This window comes from Cryptomeria japonica, chromosome 8 (genome assembly GCF_030272615.1).
Source record: "Cryptomeria japonica chromosome 8, Sugi_1.0, whole genome shotgun sequence".
NCBI lineage: Eukaryota > Viridiplantae > Streptophyta > Pinopsida > Cupressales > Cupressaceae > Cryptomeria > Cryptomeria japonica.
The window spans coordinates 553,627,134-553,643,732 of NC_081412.1; the positions used below are offsets into that span (position 1 = coordinate 553,627,134).

General features: G+C 32.7%; 1 protein-coding gene and 1 pseudogene across 1 annotated transcript; both read left to right on the top strand.

Annotated features, from left to right (window-relative positions):
* The first annotated feature begins 7,588 nt into the window (after positions 1-7,588).
* On the top strand, positions 7,589-13,882 carry LOC131067066 (translocase of chloroplast 34, chloroplastic-like; annotated as a pseudogene).
* A 150-nt stretch (positions 13,883-14,032) lies between these two features.
* Positions 14,033-15,397, top strand: LOC131857787 (probable receptor-like protein kinase At3g17420). The gene is made up of 3 exons (XM_059210511.1): positions 14,033-14,641; positions 14,883-14,895; positions 15,255-15,397. The coding sequence occupies exons 1-3, from the start codon at positions 14,033-14,035 to the stop codon at positions 15,395-15,397; spliced, it is 765 nt and encodes a 254-aa protein (XP_059066494.1).
* Positions 15,398-16,599: the final 1,202 nt, after the last annotated feature.

A 16,599-nucleotide genomic window follows, 5' to 3' on the forward strand; every position in this document is an offset into this window, starting at 1 on the left:
GATCATACACAAAATGCAGTCATGGATCACTACGACTTGCTGACTACAGCGTATACCTCAACCATATGAGCATGAACCATTATGGAGTGTCCATATTCTTTATTATTTATTTATGCTACTTGTTTGGAGGTACAATGCTCCATCCTTGGTTCCTACTGCCTCGTCCAAGATTGATACTATCATACTCAATGATGAAAAATAAAGCACTATGGATCATCATTCCATCTCATCTGTGTATATTGCATTCCGTTGCATTCCACCCATCCATACATCCATATAGTTGCATACCATACATACATAGACATAACAATGCATACTCTATTTTACTCATCTTCCTCCACAGGACTCGATCCTAGGTCCTCCATATTTTCTATCTAACACTGAATCCCCCCTCACCCTTTGCAAAATGGGAGATGTTAGACAAAACCTATGGTGTTATAACACATATGAGAAACAAAAAGAAACAAAGAGTTGTTAGTGTCAATCAACCAAAGACTATTCTAAGCAGGCATACCAAGAGAGACACTAAAAACATAATAAAGCATTTGACAATGAAAGCAAATACAATAAGGCATCTCCAAATGCCTTCCACCATGCTTGTAGCTCCTCCTCCCTTGTTCCTCTCCTCTCCAAGTTCCAAATTAGTGTAGCTCTCAACAACTTTTTGCACTATGGATGCCTTATGGAGGTTCAAGATTGAAAAATGATTAATCTAATACTATGCAAGTGTGAACAAAAGCTAAAATAAGAGATTATCTAATTAGCTAGTGTTGATTTTAAACCAAAAGAGTGAATATGATTGATTTATGCTAAATGTTCTCTAAAAATGTCTATAATGTAAATGCATACAAGTTTTCAAGATTTGGATTATGAAGAAATGGGCTCTATTTATAGGAAAAATGGAGCAATGGATGGTTGAGATTGAGTAATCTCAACAAGGGTTAGGATTGAATGGTTTGTGATCCATGTGAGGACTTTCAACCCAATCCCAGGATGACAAGTATCAACATGAGATGGGTTGAGAGGGGAGGGAGGAAGCATTAAATGCTTGACATGACCTGAGGGTTAACTTGGGAGGTAAGGTCAAGGTTGGGTTGAGTGAATAAATCCATTATTCAAAGATTAAACTCTTGTGCAAGAGTTAGTGAGGATAACCATGGTCAAAGCAATAAATCCTTGAGAAGACACATGGGTTACATGAGGGTTGAGTTAGGGGTCAAAGTCCCTAACCATGAGTGCAAGTGGATTTAACCATAAATGGTTATGTAAGAGCCATTAGTGGTTTAGAAGACTTTAGAGATTAGAGTGTTGAACACATCAAGCCTTAAATGTTTTTCAAAGACTTTGAAGTCTTTGAGAAGTGACTCCAAGTTTCTTAGGAATATGACAATAATTAGGGGATGGATTAGGATAATTAGGAAGGGGTTAGAAGAATCTAGAAGGGGTTTAGGATTGCAAGTGGGTTTGGTGGTTGAGGGAAAATAGGATTTTTATTAAAATAAAATTCATTTATTTCAACAAATAGGTGCAAGTTGCATTTTTAGGAGAATGCAAGTGGGGGGGATTTAATGATTTAAATAAATGTTTTATTTATTTATTTACAAGAGGAAAGGGGATTAAATTAAATAAATAGGATTTATTCATTTAATTGATTGTGAATTTGGTTTTAATGGATGAATTAAAATAAATTGAATAATTTATTTAATTAATAGGAGAATGATTGAAGATGAATTAATTAAATATTAATTTAATTAACTGATGGCTAGTGGATTTTTAATTAAATAAATAGAAAATATTTATTTAATTAAACTGGACAGATTTATGTGACTACATAATGAATAGCTAGTTGTTGACTTACGATCATCTAGATCAACTGCCCAATTAGAATCTAAAAAACCTAGCAACTCAACATTCAAATGGTTAGTATATTTAATGCCAAAGTTTACAATACCTTGTAGGTACCAAATGACTTTCTTTCTTGATTCCAATGAGGCTCAAAAAGGTTTTGACTGAATATATAATATTAGGCCTTGTAGTGACCAAGTAGTTCAAACTTCCCACCATCTGCCTATACAAAGTCCCATTGACTTTTCAAGTATTTTTATCACAAAAAACTAGAAAGTTTGTTCTAATGGAGTACATAACACTTTACAATAGTACATATTAAACCTTTGGATCAACTTCTTTGCATACTTACTTTGAGTAATCAAAGTCTTACCATTTTGTCTCCACACTTCAATTCCTAAAAAATATTATATTTTTCCAAGATTCTTCATTTCAAATGCTTGTTATAAATCTTCTTTGCTTTCACCAATCAAATCTATAACACTTCCTAGAATAATTAATTCATCCACATACAATGAAATCAAAACAATATTACCATGTACATCACTCTTTTATGTACAAGTTTGGATACTTTTTACTCTTGATATACCATTGTTGAAAGAAGAATTTATTGATTTTCTCATACCATGATCTTGGTGCTTGTTTGAGACCATACAATGCTTTCTTTAACCTACATACCAAATGTTTCTTTCCCTTCTTTACAAAGCCTTTACATTGAACAAGGTAAATTTCATCCTTTAAATAACCATTTAAAAATGCTAACTTAACATCCATTTGATGAAGGTCCCAATTAAAATTAGTAGAAAGTGCAATCTTAAGCCTACAAGTATTCATTTTAGCTACATATGCAAAATTATCTTGATGGTCTATTCCTTCCTTTTATGAGCACCCTTTTACAAGTAATTCAACTTATTCCTAAGTACCATTATCCATAATTAAATCATATTCTTCTTGCATTGCATTCATCCATTCTTTATGGTCCTTAGCTTCTTTAAAATTTTGAGGTTCATCTACACTCATTACTTGAGCCATTATGAGCATAGTCATTATACCTAATTGGTGCCTTGATTTGTCTTGTTGATCTTCTTAATGCTTTATGCTAGCTAGAGTAACTTCACCTTGCCTTAATTCATGTCCACTTTGATCACAAGTTTGCTAATCAACAATATTTGAACTTTCATTATCTTCTTCAAGTAGTTTCCATGAACTAGATTTATCCTCCTTTTCTTCCTCTTGAACATCATCCACAAGCTCATGAACTATAACATCCCTATTAGCAAACATCTTGTGAATAGTTAGATTATACATCCTATAGGCCTTATGATCAAAACAATAACCAATAAAAATACCTTTGATTGACTTTCCATCTCTCTTATTCTCTTTTGGAATATGACAAAATGTCTTACTTCCAAAAATTCTCAAATGGCTAATAATAGGTTTAGCACCAATAAGAGCTTTATAAGGAGTTTAATTTCATAGATACTTGATAGGTCTTCTATTGAACAAATAAATAGCTATAGTAATTGTTTTAGCCCACAAATTGTTAGGAAGGTTCTTTCCTTGTAGCATACTCCTAACACAATCAACACTTGTCCTATTTTCTTCTTTCAACAACACCATTTTGTTCTGGACTATAGGCAATTGTGTATTATTTAATAATGCTTTTAGATTTACAATAATTCAATTTTTCTTTTTGAAGTATATTTCCCCCTTGATTTGATCTAAAAATCTTAATATTGTGAGATCTTTGTTTTTCCACCATACTTTAAATTCTTTGAAATATTCAAACACTTCATTCTTATCTATTAAGAAGTACACCCAAGTATATCTAGTGCAATTGTCAATAAATATAAGAAAGTAGGAATCTCTCCCAAGTGATTAAGTTTGCATAAGACCACATACATCTAATTATACTAATTCAAGAATATCTTTTTGTCTTTGATTAGAACTTATTGAAAATTCATTTCTATATTGTTTACCTAATACACAACCATCACAAATAGTAGAGTAATAAGATCCTTAAGATTTAAATGGCCATAGCTCCTGTGCCATAGCTCTTCGGTGGATACACATGTAGAAGTCATTTCTTGATAACTTTCAAATTTTACATCAAGTTTATACAAGCCTTTTGTTCTAATTCCTTTAGCAATCACATTACAATGATCCTTCATATCATTTACTTGTCAACTTGTCTTCAAAAACTCAACTTTAAGACCTTGATCTATAATAGCTGAAACTAAAATTAAAATTTTCTTGATTCCTAGGACATACATTACATTAGAAGTTGTTTTAGATATCTATTAGGTAGTTGAACACTAATATCACAGTATCCTTTTATGTCATGAAACCTATTATGTCCTTAATAGATCTTACTACCATCATTTTTCTCATTAAACATTTGTAAACCAATTTCTATGACATGACATATAAATTGATGCCCCTGAATCTATAAACTTGTTATTACACTCATCTATTTCAGATGAAAGAGCAACATTAGAAATAAAAAACTTTAAATCCTAAAGGTTATCACTTATTTCAGCCTCACCATTCACATAATTATGTTCATATTTGTTGTTTTTAGACTCATTATTCTTCTTTTTCCAACATTCATAAGAATAATGTCCAAATTTACAACAATAATTAAAATTTCTATTTTTCTTTACATTTCATTTGGATGATGCCCCTTATTGATATCTTTTATCTCTTTATACCTTTGGTTCTTGAATCTACCTCATTCATTGTTCTTTCACCATTGCTTTCCTTTGGATGATTTATTGTCTTTGCCCATGAAAGTTGAATTTGCACTTTGAATTATTTTGTCCATATGCTTCTTCCTCTCTTCTTCTTCTAGGAGGATACCTACCAAATTCTCAAAATAAGGTGGCTTTTCTCTTGCAACCAAACTAGTAATATCATTATTAGAGAAGTGTATATCAACTAATTTATCTATGAATTCCTTAACTTTGGATAAGTAATCACTAATATTTTTATTTACTTCTATATTAATTGAAAGCGATTTTGTTTTTAAAAATAAAATTATGTTTGTGTTTGTAATCTCATACAAAGCTTTGTAATAGAAGTAAAAACATTTCTTGAGAAATTCCAATGATCCAGAAAAAATTTAATTGAGGCTCAAGAACATCCAGGTGAGCAAGGTGAAAATCAAGATGAAGGTTTTATAATAACTTTTGTAGGTGCTCTTATGCTACAATAATTTGTCCATCTTTTTTTTGTCATTCTTGTTGAAATACTTAAACTTTGCAAGTGTATTGTAATCATTGTTTATTAATTTGAAACTAGGGTTATCTAGAAAAAAACATTGTAAAGAAATGACAAAAACATTAGCGATAAAGATAAAGATGTTCACCAACACTAACTTTTGGTTATGAAAAGTTAAGATGGAGAATATGATTATAGGTAGACTAAATAGATATGTTGTATGAGTATTCAATTGTAATAATAAGTAGCTGATCAATTGCATAGGTGCACTCAACTAGTCAAAAACAACAAGCTTAAGCAAACAATATCCTATATCAATTTGATGCATATTATTATTTATTTGCTGCTCTAAGAAAAAATATATTACTAATGAGAGAAATATTTAATGCAAATTATTAAGGCGGCAAAGCTACCATGGTAGGAACAAGGAAGATAAGGATCAAATTAAATATGTCAAAATAAAAAAAAATAAACATTGATAGACCAAGGTTTTTAAAAAAATCAAACAAAATACATTACTATATCGTATTAATATGTAATCATATTAAGACATTCCATTAAAAATAAAACAAAAATAAAACAAAAATAAAATAAAAAAATGATATAATTATACAATTTTATCATTACAATAGTCATAAATTAATTGTTTAGTCTGCATATTTAATTCTGAATTGGCTTTATATTTTCTTACCACGAAAAGTCGCCGTTTTGTCCAATTCAATCCCCCTCTCATTATGTTACTTCTACTACTGTTAGAGAGAAATACAGAGGAATTCACAGATTGTGAAGATATTGCAAAAGTGCAATTTACATAATTTTCAATGTTAAAAATCTGCCTAACTATATAGTTTAACCTAAGTTTAGAAAGAGAGGCATCCACTTCAAACTAAGAAGCTTCTCCCTCTGCTACATTAACTTTAAATGAGTGAGAATAAAGAAAACAATGATAGATAAAGATCAAAAAGGAAAAACCAAACGTTGTAAGGTAATGTCTTACGTATTATTAGTTCCTGCCAGCAGGAAACTATAGCCGAGGCAGTTGTTTTAAACAGTGATTAAAAGCTTTCCTTTCAACCAATCAGCATGTTCGAAAGTTTTGTATATCTTTATTTTCAACAATGTATTATGAAAGAAGTTGCTTTCTTTTTAAACGAAATTTTGCTGAAAGGTATCGTGGTAGCCTCTCATTTGCATTGCAGATTGCTGGCAGCTACTTTCCCATAGACCAAGATGAGAGAACGCACGTCTTCCCAGAAGAGGGCCTGCAAAACAGGTCTTGGGCTGCTCTAGCCTGCAATTTTTCAGGTCTGCAAAACTCCTGGGAATCACCGTAAGGTACAAGTGGAACAAACAGTTGGCAATTACTTGGCGATTAGGGCTTAAATTCTTTTGCATGTTTTTGAAAGGTGGAGGATGCTGGTAGAAGTTGCAGTCCATAGGACTAGTGACGCTGCAAACAAAATTTTATTTCAAACATTATCAATAAGGTACCAAATTTTACTCTCCTGATATTATGTTGCGGTGCTATACCCTACAGTTTCCAAGCACCAAATTTTACTCTCTTGATATTATTTGGCGCTGCTATACCCTACAGTTTCCAGAGAGTAAACACAATTTGCAGGGAAGATGATGAAAATGAAAGGCGAAATAGAGTGTGATTTGCTGAAAGACTGTTGAATAGATGAGAAAGATAAAGCATGTATTCAACGGAATGCTCTGCGAAAGATTTGAATTCATCAGAGGAGGTGTTCACACCACATTTACAGGTTTTGAATTAATCACTCACATTAGGATGGTCATGTTAGAGTATGATTTAGTGTATATTTCACTCAACAAAATATTTTGATCTTCCTATCAATAAACCAAATGCAAATCTTGGACTGAAAGTGTGGAGCATTTTTTCAACGCTGTATGCATAAATTGTTTCAAACAAGATATCTCTACATCCAATATGTCCATGTGTATTTGTTCCTCTGAAAACACACATGTATGTTCTATACACCTTAACCTTTGTTATATAGACTGTGTTATAGTCAATCTTAATGCATTGTGGGGATTTAAAAGTAGTTTGCTACTGAATTATCGTGCTTTGCACTGCACCACGGTCCTTTGGAGTACACTTTTCAATTTATCAAATTCATGGGGTATGCAATTAACTTGAGTTCTTCAGACAACCCTGGTTCATCTAGCCTCCATTAATGTAGTCCCATAATCATGGAGAGCGTGTTCAGCTGGCTCATCATCATGGCATCTGCTCCACCTTACTATTATGGCATGACCTGCCAGATTGAAACAATGGCAATTTATCCGAAGCAGTTGAAAACTATATTTAAACTCATTTGCCCTGTTGCAGTAGCCTCTAACTTGAACATGATCTAATCTGAGTTTGCTTTATAGGGTCTTGACTCTTGAAAAAAAATTCAAAATATTACATGCTAATTCAAAATATTACATGCTATATTTGGTTTGGCATACTTGTTCTAAAAATGCAGATGGTTTTGCAGGCCTACCTTAAGCAGGTTCCATGGCATCTCAATAGGCCCGGGAGTGGATGGGTATTCAGCAGTTTCCAGTTGCTACCCAGAATGCACTATACGGGTTGCTGAGTAAATTGAAGCAAGAGGTTGCTGAGTAAATACTGTTATTTTGCTCATCATGGATTCTTTTTTTTATTGTTTAATCTAGATGATGCCTTATTCAAGCATGAAATGCATTCAAGATGTGAACTCTCTTACTATTCTTGTTATGGGAAAAGGCGGTGTGGGAAAGTCTTCAACAGTTAACTCTCTTGTCGGGGAAAGAGTAGCTGTTGTCAGTGCCTTCCAAATATAAATATATTTTTGGAGAACATTCAGTTACAGGGCCTTAAATGAAAAATTAACCTCATTTGTTTAACAATATTGCTTTTTCTAGGATGTTATATTTCAGCCCAATGAATTTGTATGTGATTAATGTTTCTGATCATATTTTTTATTTCAAACTGTGCAGGCTGAGGCAATGCGACCTGTATTATGTTCAAGGTCAAGAGCAGGTTTTACATTAAATATAATTTACACACCAGGGTTAATAGAAGGTGGTTTTGTAAACGATCATGCTCTCGACCTTATAAAAAGGTAGTGATGTTTGAATTTTAGTACTAGTGTCATTCTATAAAGCCTACTTGCCACTCTTGAGTTTATGTACTTCTGATTTGTAGTTTGCCTGGTTGATATTTGTTACCAAGAAAATGTTGTTCCAGTGTATTACTTTGTTGCAATTACTTGTGTTAATAACAGTTAATGTTATTGTGGCAGGTTTCTGACAAACAAGATTATTGATGTCCTTCTTTATGTGGATCGGTTGGATAGTTATCGAGTTGATAACTTGGATAAACAAATTATCAAGGCCATTTCTGATACTTTTGTAAAACAAATATGGCAGAGAAGCCTGGTGGTCTTTACACATGCTCAGCTCTCTCCTCCAGATGGCTTAAGTTATGCTGACTTTGTTGAAAGGAGATCAGCTGCATTGCATGATGCAATTCTTGAAGTAGCTGGGTTCAAGAAATCTGATATCCAGGTGACTTACAATCATACTATGGATGCAAATATATTTTTTGATTCCCATGGTTGAAATTTCGTAACGATACAATCAATTTGTCATGTTAATATTCCTAGGAAATTTCTCTTTTTCTTTCAATATATCTGGCAATTGACAATGTAAAGGTTTTGATGTATGTTTTGATCTCAGCTGGGCAAATATCATGGTCTTTGTAAATGATATACTTAAGTTGCAATATTGATAAGTGCTTTATTGTGTTATTGAATGCCAATATGCAATATGATAGCTTCCTTCTTATATTTTTGTATGCTATGGTAGTTCTTTAATTGATAATCTGCATGGTATTGCCCTAAAAATGGGCTGGAAATGTCATGATGTTTTCAGAAAGGTACATGATGATTATGAGAACAGCCTGATGTGTTGGGCATTTCTTAAATAGTTCCGCATTTCTTAAATAGTTCCCACAAGGATCAGGATCAGGTCTAGAACCTGAAATGCTTTGGTAGTCAACTGGGAGGGGCACCTGGAGTTTTTTGCCAGGCAGAAGTTTCAGCAGTTTCTTTTAGTTTTATTAACATTCTTACTCCATCTTCGTTGGATGCATATATAGTGAAAATAAAATATCAAACTGAAACAAATGAAAAAGGGAGTATATCCAAATTTTTTATACATTTCCTCTACACTAAAGACTATTCAAAAGTTAAAACCTAAAACTTAAATTCTCAAATTGCAAAATAACAATAGATGGCATTCTTTTTCAAATTTCAAGTTTCTAATATGAAATATCAAATATATTTCAGTTGACAACTCATAGAAAATGCCAAAGTATGATGCAAAATCATAAAATATGCAATGATAAAGCTTTAAGGTCCAAAATATGCATCACTATACTAGTATCTACATGGATACTTTAGAGAATGTACCTGTAGTTATGCTTGGGCTCTCTTGCTTAAAAGAATTCTGGTCTTCATTATTGTGATTTATGCATCTCTTATTTTTGAATTGAACAAGAGAATGTTTCACATCTATATACTGAAAGATTACATTTGGTTTAGGATTTATGCATCTCTTATTTTTGAATTGAACAAGAGAATGCTTCACATCTATATACTGAAAGATTACATTTGGTTTAGGATCACATACCAGAATATGGCATTAATGAAGTCATCTACTAATGCAACTAAACAAATAATTTTTCTCAGAAGCTTTACACTAAAAATTCATATTTGTCACTGGCATCCCACATCTGTATATTCAACCCATTACTGTTATATCTTTTCCAATTTGACTTTGTATTCTAGGAAAAAATATACTTACCACCTCCTTAAATCAAAATTGTTCTTAGAATTTAAGAGTTTTTCTTTTACTTTTTATTATTGATGATATAAAATTAATAGTTTTTAGGGAGAAATGCTAGCATGCCAAACTGTTGGTAAATCATGTGGGCACCAACAACAACTCAGACGGTCCACTAGACTGAAACACATTTTTAGGATAAAACACCAAGCAAATATATGATAATCATGTGCAACATTGATCATTTGTTTACTCCAGTTACAATTCTTGAAATGTTTAATATAAGCTTGTTTACTTTATAAAAATTCTTTGCTTTGCCAATCATATTCACCAAATAAAACAAAGATATTGGTGGTTCTCTCGTGTAAGATATGAGGTTGGACTATATTATTTCTCTATTTTAAAATAGTTTATTAATTTTCTTTAAGAGAAATGGCTTTTGTTCACAATTGAACTCCAAATACCTATTCTTGATTGTTTCAAGAACTGCCATATTTTATCATTCAAAAAAATACCTATTCTTGATTGTTTCAAGAACTGCCATATTTGATCATTGAAAAAATAATACTGTATGTGCATTATTTATACTAAAATAATCTAATTTTCTAGACACAAAATCAAATACTATTTTTCTAGTCTTAGGCAGGAACTTCGCTGCCTGCAGCTCTTGTTATGTAATCATACTGAGACATTTTATAAAAAAAAAATTTAAAGAAAAATTAAACTAGTATAACTATACAATTTCACTTTTACAGTAGTTCAAACAAATAATATAACATATAAAATTAATTTCTTAACATATTTAATTTTGAATTGGCTTTATATGTTTGTACCTATCAAGGAAGGAAAGTTCAAAGCATTTTCCTTCCTTATTTCTTTTCTACTACTGTTGTAGATCGCAGAAATGATTTATTTCTGTTGGCCTGCATTTCATTTATACCATTTGCAATGCTAAAAAGCTGTGTGCCACTTTTAGAAAGAGAGGTACCCACTTCAAACCAAGAAAATCCTCACTCTGCTACACTGTGAGATCTATAGTTTAAAGGTATGAATATTATGCAATTCAATCCTTTCAAAAGACTGAACTAAGCTTTCCTATGTGTTTTTGTACTTTATATTTTAGAATCCATCAATTCAGTAAGTTTAAAAGATCTGTAATTTTGATTTTGTTGTTGTTTATCTAATGATTACAGTTTCTGAAACTTTGGTGATTGGATTACGAATGTGTATTTGGCTTAGTTGCTTTGTATAACTTTATAATTGAAATTTAAAAGATCTATAGTTTTTACTTCTGTTGAATGCTTTCTACAGCATTATATTATTGGGCTTTAAACTTATACAGAGTGGTCTAATTCGAAAGGCTAATTTATTAAGGAACTAGAATACTAAATTGTAACAATTTAATACAGGTTATCCTAATCTAGTTTGCAAATTGAGTACAAATAATGAATACTATATACATCTGAATTAACTTGTGTAAAACACAATTAGTTTGAAATTTTGAGCCTTTATTTGTAAAATTTTTAACTTGTAAAGATTTTTTTTTTAATATATTTTTCTGTTCTTCTCGGTAATAGACTACTGATATTTACACATTCTTTATCATATATGGAGCAGACTGCAATGGCTAGTTCTCCATCGAATAATTCTGGAGGTTCATCTGTAGCGGTTGTTATTGTAATTATAGTAATTGGTAAGTAATCACAGCTTTGTATATTTACATTTCCAATCCTAACTAATCTTTTTCAACCATTGATAAATGTCTTTTATTTAAGAATTATAAATGTAACGTTAATGAAGTTTATGGAGTATCCATTCTTTATATGAAACCACTAGAATTATGGTCCTCTCAAGCTACCTACTATACAATCAAAAGTAGGGATGGAGATTAGAGTCACAAATGTGGACATATGCTTCTAAATCGTCTCTGGTGGATTACTCTCAACAGCCTTCGTTTAACCTCAATAACCGAGAATTAATATCCTAGACATTTAATTCTATAGACTTAGATTCTAAAATATAAACTATTTAAAACAGCACTAAGTTTAGATTGAAGAAAATACTTTATTATATCTATTCATACATGAACAAACAAAAGTCTATCTCTATTAGAAGCTTAAAACTAAATTGTATATTCAATTTTCTTTATGAAAAACTTAATAGTAATACAATATCAACGAACTGTATTATAGACTGTTCCGCTAAGAAGAGGAAAAGATAAAAACACAAAACAAGATCACTTTAAATTAAAAATTGTGAAGATCTTAAGTTGTATTATTAAAAAAACAAAAAATAAGCAGAAATCAGATCTGAAGTCTCCAATGCTTAACATGATCATGCATATCTTCTAACTCCTCCATTGATCAATGGAGATGAGTAATTGATGTATAAAGGCAACAAAATTAGTTGTATGAAGAGTTTTGGTGAGCACTGTAATTCTATTTGCCCACCTTAAATCAAATCATGAATGTAATGATGTTGGATCTTTATGTGTTTCGTTTTAGTATGATTACAAAATATCTTTTGTAATAGTGCTACTATTATTATAATAAATCGTTGCTAAATATTTCTGAAACAAATTTAGACCTTACAACATTTATCTAATCCTATTGCTTTAGAACTTGCTGATGTTACTGCAATATATTCCTCTTTTGTTGACGAGAGAGCTATTGTTGCATTTTCTACATAAAACTCTAGAACCAAGTGAGAAAACATAATTAGATGTAGATTTTTATCATCTACTGAATCAACCAAATCAAAATCTATGCAACCAACTAGCTTAAATTTTTTAATGGGAGAAAAATAAATACCAAAATTTTTGTGTACCACTCACATTCCTCATAATTCTTGTAGCAACACGCTATTGAGACTCGTGTGTTTGCAAAACACATAAGTGTCTCATGGATCTAAGGTACATAGGGTTCTCAACCAAACTTTTATACAAAGTAGCATCAACATTGGAACTTACATCTTCCTTGGTGAGGTTTCCACCTAGTGCTACAAGAGATACTTAGATTGTGAAATTTAAATACCTTCTAAAAATCAGAATGGTTAAAACCGAGAGAGGCCCAAATCATTACATAAGCACTATTAAGATGAAAGAGAGAAAATCCATGGACCCACAAGGAGTGAGATCCCAACACCCAAGAGCCAGCTACCAAAAAAGAACACAACTAGCGGCTCCCAAATAGAAGCAACAAAAATCCAAGACAAGGGGGGGATTCTCAAACTTCCTTTCCTAACTCAATGACTTCACCTTCTCAGAAAAGGAGAGTCGTTTATTGGATCCCTTGCCAGACAAGTAGCAGGTGACTCTGGAGTTGCAATCACAAACCAACGCCTCCAACCCTATAGTGGGAGAAGAGTCCAAGTCCCTCTTCTTTGAGACTTCTTCTTCTCAATATATCTTCCGATATATTGACATTTAAAATTTATAATTTATAATTAATACATGATTGATAAATAATCACAACTTTGTAAATTTAATTTTCTATTCATAATTACTATTTTTTAATTATTGATGAATATTTTTTTATTAAAATTATGAATCTATTAGAAATGAATTTTTGAAAGGACCCACACTATTTCAAATGAACGATGGTTCCCACAAATAAGTACCTACTACACAATCAGAACTACTACTGTTGTTAGTCTAATTTGTTTTCGTAAAGCAAGTAACTAATGTGTGAACGAATTATAGAAGTATTTGGCATTTACGTTAGTTTTCTATTTTCATTTCCTCCATTGCAGTTATACTATCATGTAAATTCTTCATCGCGTACAAGATCGTGACAAGATTCATGTACAATCGTGAGCAGAACCATAACGGAAGAAATTCCTCCTTACCTTCGTCAGCTATAAATGTGGAGGGGAAACGAGCTGTTGAACTTCAAATGGGATTGTAGATTTGCCTCCAGGTCTATCCTTCAACCAAGAACTGGTGCCTACACAAATTTATACAAACCTCACATTAGATCAGATAGCTTATATCAAAAGCAATTGCCATGAGTCTCACCAAATCGGGGAAGGAAGCTTTGCACGAGTTTGTCGGGGGATATTCCAGGGTAAAGATTTGGCAATAAACAAGCTCTATGCTTGGTGTATAGAAGCCTATAAATCCTACTTGGCCTACATGTATATAGATGGATGTACTCTGGATGACTATTTGAGAGGAAATTGTATAGGTTCTACCTACAGCTGGAAGAAGAGCTTCCGAATGATAATGGGTATAGCCAAGGGAATTGAATTTTTACACCTGAATAAGATCATTCATGTTGATATCAAGCCGCAGAATATTATGGTGGACGCTAAAGATGATGAGGCAAAGCTTGTTGATTTTGGGTTTTCTAGGCATGTGGATTGGGAGGGCACACACCAGTCAACTGATAAAATAATAGGTACTAAAGGCTATTGGGCTCCAGAGTATTGCTGGAATAACAAGCTTTCTTATAAACATGATGTTTATAGCTTTGGAATTGTTGTATTGGAGATAATAACAAGTCAGAAGCATGTTGATCAAGCACGAAGTTCCAGTCAGTTCCATATTCCAGGATATGTAAGGCACATGATAGAGAACAACCGTTTTGAAGAAACTGTAGACACTAAACTTAAACAGGATGGGTGGGACATCTTTGTTTTAGGGGAAGCCTTCACTGTTGCAAACATAGCCCTCAGATGTGCTCATCCTGATAAGGCCGGAAGACCCGATATGAATCTTGTGGTCACAGAACTCAATTCGATGGTGAGCAGCGCCTACAACCATATTAGTCTATGAGAGGAAGAAGAAGAAATTGCAATCTTAAAGTCCATATGAAACTAGTACACATGCAGGTTTCTGCCTAACTCACGGTTCCTTGGTTGTTGATTGTTTTAATGGAATATATTGTCTTCTATGTATAAGCCCTCAGAGCAAAATATTAGGAGCTCTGTAATTTGTTTCTGCCCATGCTCTTTTAATTTCTTGTTTCCTGTTATTTATTTAGCTTCTTCAGCCCTGTAAGTTAAATTTGAATCATTAGAGTGGAAATTAAACTATAAAATGGTATCTACTTCAATGTGAAATCCGATGTCCAAAAGCAAATATGTTTTGGGGAAACTATTCCATTGTTCTAAGTTTGGTGGCTTTACTTTTGAGCGAAACTAAACAGTAGCTAGATTTCTAATTGAATTTTCAATTCGAATTGTACGGAAGAAAACAGGGATGGATTACTCTTACCAACAGGGATGGCTTAAACAACACACACTAAGCCTTTGACCGTTTAGGTGGCAGTTGTGGGCCCATTCCCTTTGCCAAGGTCTGCTTTCAGCCGTTTCCGTTTCCGTTACAAATTCAAACTAACATTTCTCCCGCGCAGATTTGGATGGATGGCTGTGGCGTATATATTTGATCGCAGCCCGTACGCATCTTTTATTTCGCTGTGTTTTGGCGGCCTATGCTGAAATGCGAGCTTTGGAACAGGGTTTGGACATCCAAGAAAGCGTAATGGAAGGGAATTGATTTGAATAGGGCGCCGCTTACTCTCCATAGAAGGGAATCGACACTGAAGATCCCTGAGCAGCAACAACACAGAGAGCATACTCTCCATTCCAGGACCTTCAACCCGTAGTGGGGCAAGCCGACTTAGCAGCAGCTATGCTGTCATCTTTTACCCCACATGATTACAGGATATGCACAAAATGCATTCCTTGAATAGGATTTAGTAGCTTTGAATTAAAAGTGATTAGTAGGAGTAAAGCCAAACACCGCAACCTCTGCCAACATCTTCACAGCATGTGTGAAAATGGGAGCTTTAGAACAGGGTATGGAGGTCCATCACACAATAAACGGTAGAACATCTTTGCAGATGTTGTAGCTGAAACTTTTCTGACACACACGTATGTAATATGTGTAAGCATAGTAAAGGAATGTGAACTGTTTGACAGAATGCAAACAAAAAATGTTTGGCAGAGGGATATGTAAAATGTTTAAGCATAGACAAGGGACCTGAACGGTTTGACATAATGATTCAATGAAACATGTTCTCGTAGATTCCCCTGATTGTAGGATATTAACAAAATGGATTGAGGATCTCTTCTTAGGTATACGGAGTGCCAAAACACCCAATAATGGGCTGTAAAATCTCATAACTGTAATATCACTAGTGTGGAAGAAAGAAAACTTTTCTCAATCTGCTTTGTTGATCTTCCCATTTACTATAACTCACCACCAAAGTGAATGAGCAACTCCATTGTGAATTTTAAAGTAAAATAAATGATGATTATATATTTATGAAGTGAAAAACAACTGATACAAAATAATGAGGCCAAAACCTTTTTGAATTAAATCAAACATGTGGGAAGTGTCACTCCTACGCAAGAAAGTGGAATTATTATAAAAACATCAAGATTAAATGTATGATTGGTTACCTGTTTTGTTAATGCTAGGCCAACCATTGAGAGCAATATGTGACAATTAAAGATTTGAAACTACCAATTATACCAGAAAATTCATTCAAAGTGATATTTATTCTTCAATTGATAGAGCATCTTTTCTATATACATAGAATGATCAGCATAAAATTGGACTTAATTATTATTGTGTCAATGTTACATGATTCAAACAATAAGAAACTAAGCAAAAAAGGCTTCAACTTATACTTCATTCGAAGATCAATTCCCTCAAATTAGCATAGAAACAAACTTTTTTTAAGGATTTTCATG